This window comes from Calidris pugnax, unplaced genomic scaffold (assembly GCF_001431845.1).
Source record: "Calidris pugnax isolate Ruff unplaced genomic scaffold, ASM143184v1 scaffold32, whole genome shotgun sequence".
In the NCBI taxonomy this organism is placed as follows: domain Eukaryota; kingdom Metazoa; phylum Chordata; class Aves; order Charadriiformes; family Scolopacidae; genus Calidris; species Calidris pugnax.
This window is the reverse complement of record NW_015090783.1, coordinates 7597991-7617545: the sequence shown is the minus strand read 5'-3', so window position 1 is coordinate 7617545 and position 19555 is coordinate 7597991. Positions and strand designations below refer to the sequence as shown.

General features: G+C 41.2%; 1 protein-coding gene across 2 annotated transcripts in view; it reads left to right on the top strand.

The window, feature by feature from the left end:
* The window catches only part of KLHL22 (kelch like family member 22), an 18287-nt gene extending 289 nt beyond the window's left edge, over nt 1–17998 (top strand). The window contains exons 2-7 of one of the 2 annotated variants that reach the window (XM_014965088.1): nt 9267–9519; nt 10432–10597; nt 11797–12515; nt 13651–13843; nt 15504–15737; nt 16839–17998. In XM_014965088.1, the coding sequence (XP_014820574.1) occupies nt 9293–9519; nt 10432–10597; nt 11797–12515; nt 13651–13843; nt 15504–15737; nt 16839–17216 (1917 nt within the window). In that variant the 5' untranslated portion in view covers nt 9267–9292 and the 3' untranslated portion in view covers nt 17217–17998. Of the gene's footprint in view, nt 1–9249; nt 9520–10431; nt 10598–11796; nt 12516–13650; nt 13844–15503; nt 15738–16838 lie in introns of both variants that reach the window. The other variant, XM_014965079.1, reaches the window with a different exon arrangement.
* The last annotated feature ends 1557 nt before the right edge of the window (nt 17999–19555 follow it).

Below are 19555 nucleotides of genomic sequence, written 5' to 3'. Positions count from 1 at the left end.
GGGGGGGGGGGACACGGGCGAGGGGCTGCCGGGTGCGACGGCCAGAGCGGGTCTGGGGGCGGCGCGGCGGGCACCGGAGCAGGGTCTCCCGGCCCCACCGGCCGGCCAGGGCCGCCCCTTGCCAAAGCCTCCGCGGAGCCCCTAAGGATTGTCCCGGCGAGGCCGGCGCCGAGACCCCGTCCCTGCGCAAAACTGCCCGGCTGGGGCTGCCCGCACGGGGAGGGGGTGAGCCGGGGCGGGGGGCTGGGTCTCAGGGCCTGCGGAGGCATTTTCCGCAGGGAAAGGGAAAGTAAAAGCGTTAATAGTGATTGCACCGGCTGTCTCCTCTGTCACGGGGTTATAGCATGGGCTCTGCTGGCTCCTGTAACCATGTGCAGCCCGTCCCCTGCAGGGGAACACTCCTCAGGATGTGCTCCTGATGGGGAAATGTATAAAGTATTGGGCGGGGGGGGCACGACGACATGACTCCCCAGGTCCCTTCAGGAATGAAATTAACATGGTGAACAATATGGATGAATTCGTGTTTGATACAGAAACGGGAGCTGAAATGTGCTGGAAGAGCTGTTTGCTCTCTTCCAGGTGACTTAATTGTTGTAATTACTTTCTAATTTTTTTGGTCCTTGTGTTTTAGACTATTAAAAATTCACCATGTGGTTTAACCAGTTTAACAAAGCAGGTTCAAGTCTTGCCAACTAGCTGCACCTCTCAAGATTTATAGAACATATACTACTGGCTAAATTATAAAATGTCAATTTTGGCATACTTAGAGAGCTTGATCCTGTAGAAGCTACGTTTTAAAAAGTGGTTTTGTTCTTATCATGGAAAAGACTTCAGTATTTTTGAAGGGCTTTCTAAGAGTTCTTGGGGTAATTAAAGCAATTCTGTCAAAAGAACACAATTCCTCACAGATTTAGCAGATCTATCTGGACACCACCTTCTGATTCTGGAAGAAGCTGAGGCCTTGATGTAGCCACTTGTTTTTAGGGTAGGCAGGTACACCCTGCCTGGATATACTTGCTTAACACTCCTTCCTTCAGAGACAAGCAGCTGCTCCATCTGAACCAGAACATGACTATTGAAAGACCCAGATGAAAAGCAGATCTTGAAACAAGATTAGGAACAAAGTTGGGGGGGAGTAGTAAGAGATAATCAAACTCTTAAAAAGATGATGAAGCAGTAAGAAGATTTCAGGGCTGCATTGAATTTTTGTTTTTCTTAGTAGCATTTGGGCCACAGGGCACTTCCCACAAATGCACTAGAGAAAACTTTACAATGCCAAAGTTTGTGGGAGAGTGTAGTTTGCCAAAGCTGTTGCCCAAACCAAGCCCTCACTGCGAGTGCACTGTGAATGCTAGAAACTGGAAGTGGCTCAGGAGTTCAGCCCAGAGTGATGTGCTTGCATATTTCCATCAGGGACCTCAAGAAAGAGGGTGTGTACAGACTTAGCAAAAGCATCTCATCATTTCATGAGTGTTCAAAACTAATGTTGAAATATTGTGTATTACCAGATGTCTTTGTTTCTTTCTCTTTGTGGGGACTTCAATCAAAAGGAGCTTTTTGTTTCAATGTTGAAATATTGTGTATTACCAGATGTCCTTGTGGGGACTTCAATCAAAAGGAGCTCTTTGGGTTGTTTTATGTATTTGTAGGAGGTTCCTGAAGTGAAGTGGTATTTCAGGAAGAAAATTTTATGGGTGTTTTTTTTTTTTTTTTTGCACAGTTGTAAATGCATAGATGGATAATTCTGAAATAAGCACTGCTAAGCAACGCTTCTTTTTCCTTCACCCCTCTTCTCTTCCCTTTTTCTTCAAAAAGCATTGATCTCCAAAGGTCGCTCCCAACCCCTACAATTCTGCAATTCTGTGAAACTGCTTTGAGTCTTGTCTACACCTAATGGTGTACTCAATTGTCTCCTACATAGCAAACAGTCTTACGAGGGCCCATTACAAATTATGATATAGTTGGTGAATTATTTGCACTCCAGTTAGCATGAACAATAATTTTGCTTTCCAATGTACATTGTTTGTGGCAGCACATCTGTTTTCTGAACTATTTTGGCAGGGACCCAGCTGCCTCCCCCTTCTACACACTCCCTGACTAGTTGATCTGTTTGTTTGCATGCCCTCTGCCCTGTTAAAGTTCTGGTATGTTGCCAGGCTCTGCCTATTCGCATTTGCCACCCCTGAGAGTCGGCAAAACTAGCCTTTTCCTCTAGTCTTGTATTTTGTCTCATTGTCAGGCTTTCAGCTGAAAACTGGCTTAGATCCTAATTCTTGTTACTCCCTAGGGAGAGATGAAGGTGTGGAAAGCCTTAGGGCACAGATTTTAAACTTCCTTCAATGCATTAAGACTTTTAAGGGCCTAATCTATTTGGATCACAGTCAGCATGCCATTCTGGTTGCTCTGTGTTAGAGAAAAAGCTATGAAGAAGATGGCCTGCAAGAAAGAGAACAGAGCTGCAGCTGAGCAAGCTTTAAGAATGGACCAAGAGGAACCACATAAATTTCAATAGCAAAAGTGAAGTCGTGCATCTGAGTCAGAGTAACTCCCTATGTCGGAGCAGGTTGGAGACAAGCCTGGCTACAAGTCAGCTTTGCAAGAAAAGAGCCTGAGGGTCCTGATGAGCAGCCCAACTGAATATAATTCCTCCAACAGGGGCCAGCTTCATACTGGGCTGTGTTAGCAAGAAATTTGGGTCATGGGAAATTAATATTTCCCACTCTATTCTGCACTTATAAGCCCACAAAACCTGAATACCATGCCCAGCTTTGAGCTCCTCACTGAAAGAAAAACCTGTGAGTTCAGTGGAGGACCACCATGCAGGGCAGGAGCACATACAAGGAGACAAGTGCATTCAAGGCCAGAAGGCTGGGTTTGTTTGGAACAGAGAAGAAAAGGTTAAGGGGAGAAGCAGTTGCCAGCTTTTAAGCTCTCTAATGGATATAGCAAATTGTAGAGGCAAAACTCTTTCGTGGTTCACGGCGCGCAGGATGAGAGGCAAGTGTCAGAAATCGCAGGAAAAGATATTCAGACAGGATAAAGAAGAAAACAAATTTGATAGTTAAGCACTCAGCTTTCCCGTTATTGACAAGGATAGAGATTCTGCACTTGATTAGATGAGGCTCTCAGCATCCTGACCTGATTTTGAAGATTTCCCTGCTTCAAGCAGGAGATTGGACTAGAGTCCTCCCAAGTCTCTCTCCAGCCTAAATTATTCCACAATTCTGAGAAAGCATGGGAGTCCCACAAAGCTCGAACCACCTGTCCATATGGCAGTAAGCTGAACAGATCTCGATACCCGACACCAGCAAGCTCTAGTTTATTTTGGGCACAAGCTGATGCACAAGAAAATATCACTATCTGCATAAAACACCTCTTTGTAGAGATGTAACTGACAGCCATGAGCTCTTCAACACAAAAATGTCTGGGTTTCCATAGAAACTAACTTGGATAATCCTTCCTGTACCCAGCCATTTCTCTACAGTAGAGAATCAAGGCTGTCAGCACAACTGTACAAAAAAAACCCCCAAAAACCACCCACACACTAGTAAGCATCACTGTATGACACACATGCTAGTCATAGAAGGGGTGAATACTTGCCTAGGTGTATATCATACCAGGGACACCAATAACAGCCCTCGGCATTGTAAATTATCTACACTATGTTTAAAGCACAGGATCAGTGCACAGCGTATCTCACCAAGGAATAAAGGCTGAGTATTTCTATAGTGGCAGCAGGATGCATCCAGGACATAATCCCTGACCCAGCTGCTGGGAAGTGCCCCCAGGTACAACACAGGTGCATTCTCAGGGAAGCAGGACTCTGTTCTCAATCTCAGGAAGCTTATGCTGTTAACCATCTGAATTCCCACTCCCCAGAATGTTCTTTACTGGAGCAGCACACAAACACCTTGGTGCAACAATTACTCTGCACTTAAAACACTCAGGTAGGACAGCCACTGCATTCTCTTCCACCACATCTATTTTACCATGCTTTTAACTTCTCCTTTCCCCATTCAGCTACTCCATTCCTGTACCCTGTATTCTTAAAAGGAAACCAGCATACTAGTCTCTTGCTATTTTGCCATTTGAATGATCAAGCCACAGTCGATTCCTCCTGTCCCAGTGCCCAGTCCCAGGAGGCTTCCTCAAGCATAAACCACATACCTTTGCTGTGAAAGCCAGTATTCTGTCATTGATCAGAGGGGGAATTTTGTTTAAAAAAAAAAAAAAATCACAACTCTCTTCATGTACAGAAAAGCCATTATTTCCGTTGAATAATCGCAAGCCTCACTAAGGCTTATACTTTTTCATACAAGTAATCTGCAGAAGTATGTTGTGGCAATGGAAGTTGCATACAAGACAATCACACAGAGCTATCGGCAAGCCACTCCCCTAACTTCCACTCTATCCATAGTTTATTACAAGAGACCACAATAAACTCTGAATATAGTACAGGAAATAGAAGGAAATACTAGATATCCTTCATGCTCCCTCTGTGTCTACCATTCCAAGGCATGGCTGCTTTTTCCTGCTTCCTAAATGGAATCCAGGTACAGAATATAGAAAATTTCAGTCTATTGAAAAAGAGCAGTTGTGTCTTTCTAGGTACCTCTGAGGGTTTTCCTCTTTATGGGGGATTTTTTTTGTTTATTTTGTTGGTTTAACCCCTTGATATGAAGTGACTAAACAGTGTATGTCTTCCTAAATTAGCATTGCCTATAGAAATGCACATACAATTACAAACCTCTTATGCCTTGCTCCTCTTAATGTACTGGACACTTAATTGTAAAACCCTAAAATTAATCACCACGTTAACCCATGTCCTCTAAAAGACAAATGCAAACATACATAACTGCAGTCTCAAATACCTTGTGCAGCCAGCTAAGAAAATCTCTGGACTGATTTTCTCTACAGTTTCAAAGTGGTGAGAACAAGGACTTAACAGCTGACCAGCACTGAGAAACTTGCACAAGAGGAGAGAGGGAGGAAAAAAAGCATTACTCAGATTTCTAGGAACTTAGCTCAGGCACAGAGCAACTTTCTCAATAACAGAAGCAAAAGAACAGAACGGCCTCAAGAACATCCTCCAAGCCCCCTTCTGGTTGAGAGGCTCAGGACAGAGGGAACTTTGCTGTGTGGTTCAAGAGACTGTACATTTACATTAGCTGGCAAGGGCCTGCCTACAGCTCCTTCATGTACAGGGGTAGGTATGCCAGTACTGTCTCAAGCCCTAAAAGCCAGCAAAGTTTGTGAGTGGTCAGGAAGGAAAGACAGTTTCTACAGCATGCAATAAGCTGAACAAACCTGTTCAGTGTCTCCATTCAGAGCTCTACTGCTTTTAGCTTTTTTTTTTTTTAAAGGACAATAAAGATTAAGCAAAATATAAGTTTGAAGAGATGAGTTAAATTACTTTCAGCTAAAAATATACAGAGGTTATTCAGTAAAGTTCCTTATATTTTTAAGGCTGATGGATACTTAAAATGCATAACAATTCCTAGGTACATTAACAGCCATTCCCCACCGCCCAGCTGGTACACCACACATTTTTATGTATGGTACACTTCCACTCTTTGGGGTACCAGACAGTAACAAAGGCACAAAGCATACAGTGAGAAAGGTCATAATTAGACAACACAACCTGAGAAACAAGGTGCTGTGCCAAGCCCAGTATCCCTCCTGAACAAATCTGTAGTCAGCATTTACAGCAATATTCAGAGAAATACACTAAACTCTCAGCTCACCAAGCATTCTGCATTTAATCCAGAAAACTTAAGTGCCAAAACTGCCACACTTCTCTTTCAAAGAAACCCACAGCACAACTCCACAAACCCTGCTTCAGCAACCACTCTTTGTAACTTCCCACCCACCCAACCCCAGCTGCTCCTTGTACCGCTATTACAAAGCTGAGGGCACTTGGTAATCAGCTAAGCTTGCTGACCACCCCCCACAAGCCTTCCTTGTCTTAAAGGTCTTGTCTACCAACTCCTACGGGTACCTAGGTACGAGTTAAGGACCTTCCTTGGCTTTTGGCCCAAAGACAACCACCTATGTCAGTCAGACATCATAGATTCATACTATAAATACTCACCTTTAATTTTATAAGTAGGCAACAATTCATAAAAATCAGCAGTGAGAATTTTTCTAGTGTGTTACCACTGGTTAAAACTATGACAATAGACATTCACATTTATTTTTGACCCTTGAAGCCTGATTTAGGAGAACAGGGAGATACACATGACAGGATATAGGTTCTCTGAGTTGCCACAGTGTTATTAAGAAACTTCATGTATCTGTGTACAAAAAGAGCTTATGAATGCTGGCAAGTTATAGACCATGTACACTGTACCTGCTCAATACTATTCTACCATTTTTCCACAGCAGCATTAATATTAAACCTACAGCTAACTGGTTGGCAGCAAATAGCTGCAGCTGGCAAAGTATTCACAGGTGGCTATAGAGAGTGGTGAATTTCCATATCATAGTGGCTCTGAGCTCCAAACACACAATACAGCACTTGAGTTGATGTACGTGCCCGAGTGACCACCCTGAGGGCAATCCAGCACACTAGTGACAGCCAAGATACAATCCAGGGGCCGAAAGTGAGAACAAGAAGTAAGGACTGCCAAAATTCTTAAAATAGAGCATAGCAAAATTCCTGTTGACTAGCCAAAAATCAGCTGTGGAGAATGGTTCAGCTGCACTCCCAGCATCTATGTTTGACCACACTGGGCTTACCATAGGTCTGCTAGAAGGGCTGGCTTGTTCAGCTATTGCTGACTGTTGGGGGATAATTCAAGTCCATATCTAGTAGAACAAGCAGTGAGAGAAACTCCCTGCAGATCTCCAAGACAGCCCCATTTGTCACTGAAAGCTCTGTAGATACTAATGTTCACACAGGCTTCAGAGTCCCTGAATGATTTCTAAGGGTTTTTTTTTTTATTTACTCTCTTTCATAGTACTATTTGATCTTCCTGGTTCCAGTTACCATATTTGTAAGATAGGATCCCTTTTGGAGCTTTACTTGCTGAAAGCTTCACCCTCTTTCTGTTTCTTTTTAAGGTTATTTGGATAAAGAATGTATTCTGAATAGTAAATGTCTGCAGCTATATTAATATAAGATAGATTTAAATAAAAGCCTGGAATGATTATACAGGTTTCCCTCTCTACTCTGCATGTATTTCTCTCCCTCTCTCTGGAAGCCACTTCTACAATACAGTTCCTTGCTAACACTTGTTACAGGAGTTCAGTGACCTCTGTAATTTAATATATCTGACTTATTTCTCCCTAGACTCCCTTCCACCACTGGCTCCATGATACGACACGCTGTAAGAGTGTAGCAAAGGTCATGCTGTTTCCCCTACCCAACAAAAGTCTTTGAATTCAGAAAATAGTTCATTTGTCACATGTGCTTCTGCTTTTCAATGTAATGACTGTACTTTTCATAGAGACTTATTTTCAGATAGTTCTCTAAGTAGCTGAAAAGATGAAACCTTTTTTAGGGCATTAACCACATTGACTATGGAGTGTTAAACCACACTAACAGAGTTAATGTGGTTTATCTGAATCTGTTCCTCATTTGGACCATATCTCACCCTACTTTGGTTTTGGTACATTTATTCCCTTCTAGTGAAATGGGAAATTTCTGATCAACATCTAGTAACACTTTGCTTGCCTTTCTTACTGTATTATCTCCCTTGCCTCAATTAGTCACTTAGTATTCCCCAGGAGCAAATCAAATGCTACAGTAATGTTTTGTCTGCTTCAAAAGCAGTCATCTTATTTCTAGGAAAGCATCTACCTGTTATGAAAAATAATCCATTACTCATCTCTTCAGCTGATGATAGATAGTTCCCCTCGTGTAATCGACTTGAATGTGCTTTCTAGAAGGCTGTCTCATCAGAGCTCCTCTTCCGAGCTGGTTGTCTTGGTTTTTCTGGCAAAGAGCAGACAACCATTAATACACTTTTTCAATTTTTATTTCCATCCCATTTACCGTGCAATGCCACCTAGCTCCCTTTTGTTTTGGACAGTGTAGGGTAACTTCTCTCAGGTAGAACAATAAACATTTTCATATTTCTTGGTGGTATCCAGATAGCTCCTTCCTCACTGACCACACACAGAATACCTTGCAGTACTTTGAGAGACTTCCAGTGCTGCGTTCACTGTCTATGGCTGGAACAACTAAACAATGGTTCCTTTTCTTTATTCTTTGGATTTGCTGGGTTTGTTCTGCTTTTGCTTCTGTGACTGCTGATAACCCCTTGTGACTTCCACTTGTGCCACTAAGCTATTTCCCAGGCCACATAACTGTGTCTTAAGCAGCCATATCAGCGATTTCCTTTTGCTAATGTGGTTTTTTTTTAATGCGCTCCAACAACTGGATAGAGTCTAGGAGCTCTAAATGCTACAACTTCTGACATTCTTCAAAGACAATGGAAAGGATAAATTACAGGATGGTAGAAGAGGACTCATGAGATTTTGAGAGCTTAACCATAGACATTAAACACAATCACTTCCAGCTAGATTTTTACAGGTGTTTCCCCATGTGCCGTAGTCTACAGTGTCAATGGCAGCCCTAGAAAAAGGTACCGGATAGGTACTGGAGGAAATACCCTCTCTCTGCAGGGAATCTTAGTGAAGTGAAAAGCAGTTGTGCATGCCAGCTTGGAGCTGTCACAATAAAGAAACTCACTTTGAAGCCTATAGTTTCACATAGTATTTTATAGAATGATAGATGGAAATGTGCTCAGCTAAGGAAAATGAAAAACGAGACAGGGACTGAGGAGAGCTTTCAGGTTCTGGGGTAAAATACCAAGAGAAAGAGTGAAGGTGCAGTTTATATTGCAGCAAAGTTATCAACTTTGGTATTAAGCAACTTGGAATTTGGCAAAAATTATGTCAGTTTTGTTCTTTGTTAGAAATTATGCAGAAATGCAATGCAAACTAGGTTCTGGTAATGGGTTGGGAAGTGAAATTCTTGCTAAGAAAAAGAATATCCCCACATACTCTTAGACTGTAAACCCAAGAGTCAGAATACTTGCTTGAAAAAACATGTTCTGCCAGTTTGGTGTGCTGATATAGACCTGTCTATTTCCAGTATCATCATTCAGAATAATGTTTTCAGGGTAGAACTGTCTCTCCATTGACTAAAGAGTTGGTTTGATTTATTAACTATGACAGGCAGGGGTCAGAGGATCATTCATAAAGCAAAAGGTACAAACCTTTGCTGATTCTGTTGTCTCACAGATTTCATTCTGCTACAGCTGGTGGCTGAGCATTTCTGCCTGGGATGGCGGAGGATCAGGAGCTGACTCAGCCACACAAAGCTCAACTGGAGCCCTCCCTTCAGCAGCGCACCAGCAACACGTACCGCAGTGCAGAGCACTCTCAGGCCCTGCTCAGTGGCTTGGTATCTCTCCGAGACAGCAGCATCCTCTTCGATGTAGTTCTGGTAGTGGAAGAGAAACCTATTGAGGCTCATCGCATACTTCTAGCTGCATCCTGTGACTATTTCAGGTACACTTTCAGTACAGCAGTAACAAGCATGTGTCTGAATGTTACTCAAACCTGCAACATCCAAATCTTCTGTCTTGGCACACTGCTTCCGGATGTATAATTAGACCCATAAGGTGGAGCTTAATGTGTTTCAAAATACTAAGTATGGCTTTGTTCATCTCTCTGTTATGTCTCTACAGAAATAAAGCTTTTGTTCCTGCACACTAATCTTACCTCCACTAAATTCACTGCCTATGGTACTTGGAGGTATATAAAGAGAAGACACTATCTAAACAGGTGTCTTCTGTGTAAACACAGTCTGGGTGGCTTTTAATATAGTCTCAGCATTGTAAGACTTTGTCCATTGTGGTGATCACTTCATAATATACAAAAAGACACTGGAAGTGGGTCACTCTGTTACATGCCAATAGTGTGACTTGTCCATTAAATCAGGCACTCCCTGGTCAATTTGACTAGCAGTTTTCTTGAACTGGCTTTATTTTCATAGAGCAAACAAACAAATCTGAAGGCAATCCAGCCAAACTTCTAACTGGAGGAACTGCTCTAGTTTAGAAAAATTCCTACAGTCCCAAGTTCCTGTGTTCCTCCTCCCCGACACCCGGAGTATCTGCCTCCACCCACTGACTATCCATATGTACTGGGTCTGTATTTAAGTCCTTCTTCAGCTGTGAAACATACCTTTCAGACGGCCCCTACTGTTTTCCTGCACAATTAAGAGTGTTACTTTCTTAGGTCCTAACACCTGTACTCTCTCCATCCTTGGCTTAGAGAAGAGGTAATCCCATAGAAGTGTCTGGCTGGGTTTTTGTCTCTCTGGATAATTTTTATGTTCCCAAGACAACATAAGATAAGCAAACTGAATATAGTTTCAATGCAAATCTGCCACAGCATGTGCTGTTGTCTTTTTTACAGAGGAATGTTTGCAGGAGGACTGAGAGAGATGGAACAAGAAGAAGTTCATATTCATGGCATCTCCTACAATGCAATGTGTAAAATCTTGAACTTCATTTACACTTCTGAGCTGGAACTCAGTGTGAACAGTGTACAGGAAACCTTAGCCGCAGCCTGTCAGCTTCAGGTGAGGTACTGGGAGATGTGACAAAAACGAAACAAGAAGTAAAAGCAACAATGAAGGAAAAATAAAACATGGGTATTTGGTTAGATGGAGGGTTAGAGGGTGACTGGGTCTGATGAGAAGAATTTCTTTGGGATGCTGTATCCACTGGAACTAACTACGGAAGGGTAGGAACAATGAATGAGTGCATGCATATCTCATTTGTGCCAATGGTTTTATTACTTACAAAAATTTACCATTTCATCTAGAGGACTGTTTTCTACAGTACAGCTTACAGTGATCTGCTTATAAAAGCTTCCCTAGAATAGAATAACTCTGGCCTATGGTAAAGGAGAGGGCTTGCTGCTCAGAAATTGCTGTGCTGCTCGAGCCTGCCAAGAACTTCCCCAGATTGAATCTACAGGCACATAACCTCCCCTGACCCCACCACTACAGGAAATCCTACCACTATGGTTTCTGCACTAAGTGCAGAGTTCCTGTACCTTTAAGACAAGGGTTTTTTTTCTCTAATTTCCCCTGCAGCTAATTGCTGCACAAGGCTTTGGTACTAAATCCTAAACTTTCTGGGTGCTTGCCTTGGTTGGTTTCTACACACTTAGCATCACTTTATTAGCAGAGGAGCTTTTGGACAGCAGTTAGTTATTTATCTGCCAGTAGTCCCTCCTGCCAGATACAACTTCAAATCGTATTCAGAAGACAACACTAAATACTAATTTTCCTTTCAAATAGCTTCCTGTGCTCTTGAATGATGCTGATATATTTGTTACAGATACAGTCTTTGATACTCTGAAAGAACAATTACAGAGTGGCTGTAAACCTGGCTTTCACCAGGTCCTTTATGCCTTCCATTGACATGACTGCCTGTAGGCAGCCTGCAGCTTGGTGCTCTGCTAACAAAGCAGGCAGCCTGGCTGTCCAGTGTCCCATGGGTCTTGGAAGACACATTGCTGCTGCACCTGAAGCCAAACTTTGGGGCCTGCATTATAATGTGGTTATAAGATCTATATTCTGTTCATCCATGTACCCATGATGAGTTGTTCTTTTCCTCTGGAGAAAGGTGAATTGGGTGCAAGTGAACATGGTGATCAGACTGTGAGGAGAGCAGTCATCTTGTGGACAACTTTCTTACAGTCATCCCAGGCTTCTGTCTCCTGACTGTGAAGCAAGTGGTGTCGGAAATGAAAAATATCTCTCTCTTGCAGATTCCAGAAGTCATTAAGTTCTGTTGTGATTTTCTCATGTCCTGGGTAGACGAAGAGAACATCCTCGACGTATACAGACTAGCAGACCATTATGACTTGAGACATTTGAGTGATCAACTGGACTCCTACATTTTGAAGAACTTTGCAGCTTTCTCAAGGACACAAGTGTACCGACAGCTGCCCTTGCAGAAGGTCTACTCCCTTCTCAGCAGCAACCGTTTGGAGGTTAACTATGAGTTTGAAGTTTATGAAGGGGCACTTTTTTATCATTATTCTCCAGAGCAACTGGAGACAGATCAGGTCTCCTTGATGGAGCCCCTTAAGCTACTTGAGACAGTTCGTTTTCCTCTGATGGAACCCCAGATCCTGCAAAGGCTTCATGACAAATTAAGCCCATGTCCTTTAAAAGATACAGTCGCGGACGCATTAATGTACCACAAGAATGAATGTCTTCAGCCAATGCTTCAGAGCTCCCAGACACAGCTGAGATCCGAGTTCCAGTGTGTAGTGGGATTTGGAGGGATGCATTCTACTCCATCCATTGTCCTCAGTGATCAAGCCAAGTATCTGAACCCCTTGTTGGGGGAGTGGAGGCATTTTACAGCTGCACTAGCCCCCAGAATGTCCAACCAAGGGATTGCTGTTCTCAATAATTTTGTATATTTAATTGGTGGAGACAACAATGTAAGTGGTTTTCGAGCAGAGTCAAGGTGTTGGAGGTAAGATAAGGATAATCCTGCTATTATTTTTATTACCACCCTGTTGCCCATCTCTGAGTCAGAACACCAGTACTGCAGTCTGCATGTTTTCCAGCAAACAATTAGGAACTAAGCAGGGGCCTCACTGAAGGAAACCAAGAAATAAAGAAATGAGCCTTATAGTAAGAGGAAGCTTCCAGCACTGCTTATGGGACAAAGCCAAGCCTGATAGGGTAGAAACTGCTACTCATACAAGAGTATTACGTGCGCTACCTTTCTGCCTTCTTGGAGGGGGCAAGTATTAACGGTGTGGGAACCGATAATGAACTAGATTGTCTAGATGCTCTTGAACTAGGATTTTCAAGAAGTCTTCTGTGTGTAGTTTTGGTCCCAAGAAAAAGGGATTTAGCTAACAAAAAGGATTTTTAAATAAAATGCTTTTAGTGGTTGATTATCAAGAATTCGTGTGCACAGTAGCAGCATTTCAGGGTCCCTTTATATGCTTCTGTGCCAGGGAAAAGAGCAGGAGGAAGGATCAATTTTAGATCTTAATGCCCATAATGTTGCAAAACCAGATATAAACCCTTTTGCCTTTATATTGTGGTCATTTTTAGTAGTTTTAGCTGAGTTGCCCTTATTTTATGGCATGCATGTTTTCACTTCACAACCAGTTTTCTCTGTAACTAAAGGTTCCAGACCACATAGATATTTTGATCTGAAAATGAATCATGAGGTTCACTTTGAGCAGCAGATATTTGGGGAAAAGAATCAAAGAACCCACCGCATATTTATGCCCTTCTTGGCCTCTTGAAGATCTATACTCAGTCTTTGTGCTATTTTTAGACTGTTTTACCTTGTAGAATGGCTTTGTGCAAGCAGAGATGTTGATGTATAACCTGACAGCAGTGTGTAAGATAATGGAAAACCTAGGCTTTCATAGCATGATTATATCAGCTAAAATACATCTTCTAAAAATAGCATAAAACAACTTTGCTAATAATAAAATGCTGACACGGCCAAATTTCATTCCACTTACAGCTGAGCTCAATTTCATCCAAAGACAGTACAGTAACCCACATCTGTGGTGCTGTCTGGTATTCCAGCAATGATTCTGTGGCTGTACGAATAGCTTACTTTGATCCCATTCTTTTATAAGGTATGACCCACGACACAACAAATGGTTCCAGATCCAGTCTCTGCAGCAAGAGCATGCTGACCTCAGTGTTTGTGTTGTGGACAACTATATATATGCCGTCGCAGGCCGAGATTACCATGAAGACCTGAGGGAAGTGGAGAGGTATGACCCTAAAAGCAACACTTGGGAATATGTGACACCTCTGAAGAAGGAGGTAAGGAGTGCATTAGCCACACATGCTACTACAGTTACCCAATTCCTGATTTCATCTTTTTAGATGTTTTTTTTGATGTGTAGCTTCTAATTTACTGATATTCAGATGGGAAAAAGTAGTCTCTGTATATTGGAAAAATAAATATCAAGAAAGTAGAATAATAATATATGTAAATTCCATTTTGAGGTTAAATGCTTGTTTTTCCCTGTTTTCTTGTTGTTTTCCCCTGCACCTTTATCGTGTTAATCCTTAAAACCATTTAAAATTGAAAAGCTACTACAGTTACCCAATTCCTGATTTCATCTTTTTAGATGTTTTTTTTGATGTGTAGCTTCTAATTTACTGATATTCAGATGGGAAAAAGTAGTCTCTGTATATTGGAAAAATAAATATCAAGAAAGTAGAATAATAATATATGTAAATTCCATTTTGAGGTTAAATGCTTGTTTTTCCCTGTTTTCTTGTTGTTTTCCCCTGCACCTTTATTGTGTTAATCCTTAAAACCATTTAAAATTGAAAAAAAACTTGAACAGGAAGTTCCCATTTCTCCTAGGCAGGTAAACTATGAGCCACAGTAGTACAAGCTTCTGGTTTACAGTCCTGACAACATGCCTTACTCCTGATCAGAAGAGATAATGCCTCAGTAAGAAGGTACATCAGTTTCTATAGACTACTTAGGTCCTGCACACAGAACTGAGATTGGGTAACAAGTTCTGGTGACAATAACTGATGTGATGCAAAATCACGTCTCAGTCAGCTAATGTAAGACCATTACTCATTTGAAATATGTGAGTGAATGGCTATCTCTTGTCATCAGTACCACTTATCCTGCTAGAACAGCAGTTGTGACCCCAGGAACCAGGAAATGGTGTAGTGACATGGGAATTGGGGTTATGAGTGGACAAGATTGCTTGAAGTTCTAATACTGCTAAAAAAGACAAGAATTTCCATTTTGGGGTTAAAAGTGTTGCAAAGGAGGAAGATAAATAAAAACAACCACTTGATGAATCTTGGTTTAGGAAGAAAACTAAAATCCTGAGTTTCCTTTAAAGAAACTATGCTGATTTTTACTACACCTTTTCAGAGCTATGGGTCAAGTGGCCAGCATAAAATATTTGTGATTTCATAATGCCTCTCAATTGAGAATCTCAGAACACCTTAAAAATATAAATATTACTGCCATTTTACAAAAGGGATGCAGAGGCAGAAGAGGATAAATAGCTTGCACAAGGTCACAAATAATAAATGTGTGTCAATGCTGAGAATATAAAAAGCCTAAAGATCCAATTGAGTGCTAAGTAGGATATCTTGCATTCTTGATAACATTGTTTTTATAAGAATAATCTCCAATATAAAGTCTTCTAAGTAGACTAGGAAGAAAAGTAATAGTAGGAATGATCTCCTAATCAAGGAAGAATAAAGAATGAGAACCCACTGCAGTTCTGGAATTTTTATAAATTCTAGTGTATTTCATTCAGAAAGTCACACTTAAAGCATAATCACCTAGAAAGGAATTGTCTCTAAGAAAATCCTTCCAGATGCTGATATCTGCGTAACTTGTGAAGAATGTCACTCTCTTATTGTCTATTCCATACTTTGAAACTGTGAGAAATACATAAATCCAGACCTCACCCTCTTGCTTTCCCATGTGGTGACACAGGTATACGCACATGCTGGAGCAGCGCTGGATGGGAAGATGTATATTACTTGTGGGAGGAGAGGAGAAGACTACTTGAAGGAGCTACAATGTTATGACCCAAAGACTGACCGCTGGGATGTTTTAGCAGATGGCCCAGTGAGACGTGCTTGGCACGGGATGGCTGCACTGCTCGGAAAGCTCTATGTAATTGGAGGAAGCAACAATGATTCTGGCTACAGAAGGGATGTTCACCAGGTGAGAACATGTCATATCTGTGTCTTTCCTGGAAGAGTCTTTTTTTTTATGGATGCTTGCACTCTGATGTAATGTCTTTCTCCTACCAAGTATGCCAATAAAACCGTCTGCCCAGCAACAGCTACTGCACCAGATGCTTGCACTCTGATGTAATGTCTTTCTCCAGCAAGTATGCCAATAAAACCATCTGCCCAGCAACAGCTACTGCACCAACTCTCCCCCACTCAGTTGCAGAATTTACAATGATTTATTTACTACTGTCTGTCCTGAATGCATTGTCTAACTCATAAAGCATTAAAGCTCTAGCACTTGGAATTCCTACCAATTTTAAATCATCTCTGAAGGATAACATTCATTGGGAAGCACATACCCAATAAGTAGCACATCAACTACATTTATTTTGTGTTGTCTTCTCATGTGCAATGTTTAATTGCAGGACAGAGTTGCTAAGAATAGGTTGGGTGGAATTGTATAATGCAATTAAATATACAGTACCTGATGATAAGTGATGGCTGCAGAGAATTCTCTTGAGTCTTATTCCAGCTTCTAGAACTGCTAGAGACATGAAAAGAAGACACAAAAAGTTACTGCTTTTATAAAGCAAATGAAGATGGCAGAATTAAATTGGGTTGAAAAGTATATATGAATGATAAAAAGGTGCTTACAAATAAAGGCAGTTACCCAAGCAGGTACCCAATGAAATCTAAAACTTCCCATATGTTTATGGTGTAGAGACACCTTTAGCAGATTTGTCACATTTGTATGTTCCAGCACATTTTTTCCTAACGCAAACAGATGCATTATGTCTGAACTTATATTAGTATGTGTCCCCATCTCTTTCACTTTTGTATACATGTTTTGAATGACATACAGCAGTCATCCAGCAGCAGGGTCAGATTCACTGTATGGCAACTATGCAGTTTTCTGCTGAGCACTGTACTTACTGTACTTCTACATAGTGACATGCTCTGTCCATTATCAACACCCTGTCAGAAAACTGATGATACTGCATGGCTTCCTAAATAGTTTGCCATACGGCCAGGCTCTGTCACTAAGATACAAGTTCGATTTTGGCTAATCTTTCCTTTTTTTTTTTTACAGGTTGCCTGCTATAGGCCAAGCACTGATCAGTGGACAAATGTATGTCCACTTCCTGCAGGACATGGAGAGCCAGGTATTGCGGTTTTAGACAACAGGATCTATGTCTTGGGAGGCAGATCCCACAACAGAGGAATCCGCATGGACTACGTCCACATTTATGATGCAGAGAGAGACTGTTGGGAGGAAGGACCCCAGCTGGAGGATGATATTTCTGGGATGGCTGCCTGTGTCCTCACTTTGCCCAGGGCTATTTTAATGGAAACAGAGAAATGGTTCTCAGAATGGCATGCAGACCGTGTGAAGTATCACCTTGACTTTCCATCGGAAGTTATGAGCGTATCGGACTGGGAGGAATTTGACAATTCAAGTGAAGATTAGAGAACTTCAATATTTATTTTTTGCCAGTGGATGAGGAAATTAAGGCTTCAAGAAAATACTTAGATATTTTATATGTCTTTCTTATATACATAAATCAGTATTTAAAGGTTTGAAAACTAAGTGTTCTGCACAAAATGCCATTCACATTCAATATCTGCCTGTCTGCAAGTGTTCTGCACAAAATGCCACTTTCAGTCAGTATCTGCTCACTTGCCAGAAAGCAGTGTTTTTAAAGTAACCACAGAACTGCCATTTTACCCCAGTTAAAGTATAGAGGTTCTGTTGCTTTGAAGGAGACTTTTCTCAACCTTCAGCATGGAGAGAAAAAAAGGCAAAGGCAGCTCTGCTTTACTAGCTTCTTCCCTTCCAGCTTTTAGCTTGAAAGAGCTTTTTGAGATTTTTTTTTTCCTTTACTTTTTGGTAATAAAACTTCCTAGCCAGCTTAATGCAGGAAGGTAACACCTAGTGTCTCCCTCCTGCGCCAGGTGTCAGACAGCTTGATTGATTTTTCAGCAAGACTGAACATACAGAAAGAGGAACGGTAGCAAGGAAGTCTGAACCTTCACTCATCTGGGCATGCAGCCATCTTTGTAACTGGGTTAGAGTCTGTGAACTGACACCCACTCCTGAACTTCTATACTGCAAGTTCTGTCAACACAGTGGAAAGAAAATTTCTAGAAAAAACTCTGTACAGAGTATGGCAATCTCATTGTTCAACTGTCAGACACATTTGTTCACAAGCATAAATCAATAAACCCTTGTCAGAACTTTTCTCTTTTTAACTACTGTCTCAGTTTTATTAACCGTGATGTGGAGTCTGAAAGTTAATGAGTTTAATTAGATCCTATAATGCTACATTAATATCAGTGAAGTTACACCAGCTTGGGAGATGGGCAACTTTTTTCCTTCTATGATTATATGCTTTAGAAGAAGATAAAGAGAGCACAGATTGGTTTGCTACAGCATAAGAAAAAAAAAGATGACTAGAGGTATTGAAAATTACACTGCAGCAGCTGAATTAATGCCAGGAACATAATACAGAATTACTGCAGCTCAGAAAGATAAGGCATAGCAAATCCTTCCTTCATAAGGCCTTAAAATAATTGGCTTCTGCCTACTGTCTTGCTTAACATTACTTTAGAAGCTGATTTAAAGTCTGAACCAGTGGGATACCTGAATAGTATGGGAACCTTCCTCTTGGAAGGGCAGGAAGTAATCAGTGCCACCAGAAAATCACAACAAACTACCAAAAGCCGTTAAATCCTGTAGCAATAATGGGGTTGTAAGAGAAGAGCAAAACTGAAGTGACAATCAGAATGGTACGATACTAGTCAAGTATCATCACATCACGACAAATACCATGCACACTGAAGAAGTTCCTGGATATTACCATTACTTAGAGATATTTTGTTTATGGAAACAAAGATGATTTCAAAATGGACATAGATGACTCTAGTACACTGGCCTTCTGTAAAGATGCAAGAGTATTTGCACACCTCTTTTAATAAGCTCAGCAGTTTTTTCTTGGCAAGAAGGCCGTTTGTTAGATTTTTTTTCTCTAGCACTGTCAGTTTTCACCTCAATCTCTGAACATTTGCCAATTGGCAAATAAACGAAAAGACCTGGTAACTGCAGGAAACCCTGTATATTAGCTTCTTCAGAAAATCTTTTTTTATAAGGAACTCTGAACTGCACATGGAGTCTGGAAATACAGACTTTATTATGCTGCAATATTGGAGACTGACGAGTATTCCTATTTTACCTACAGAGTTAGTTTTAATGTGTAGAAATTAAATGTGGTCCTCAGACATAAGGACATATCTCTCTGATCTGGACATCACTAGAACCACTCCTTCCAGACTGCAAGTGTTGCAATGGTAATTTGGTTTGTCTGCAAACAACAAGCAATTCAAGACTTCTAGTGGTCCAGGTCATATACTAGACACAGCTGTTCTAACTCAACCCAGAAATCTAACACAAGTCTAATGCTTGCAGTGCATTTTCCATTTTAACTAGCACTTCTCAACAAACCAGTGATACCCTATGTCGTACAACTGAAAATGTCATTTACCCTCTTTCATGATAAAAAAAAAAAAAGTAATCCTTTGCCGTCTTGTCTTTTTCCTGCGTATACCACTAGAGGGTATTACTTACTATTACAAATAACCAAGCTGATAGGCTAATTCTTAGATTACATAGGAGAATGTAAGACATTCATGAGTAATTATTAAGCTTAAGAAGCATCTTGAGAAAACTCCTGGGTTGGTTTTTTTTTCCCCAGCTTCTACCCTATCATTCCTTCTGTGTTTGAATACTGATTTTTAGAGTCAGGTGATCCG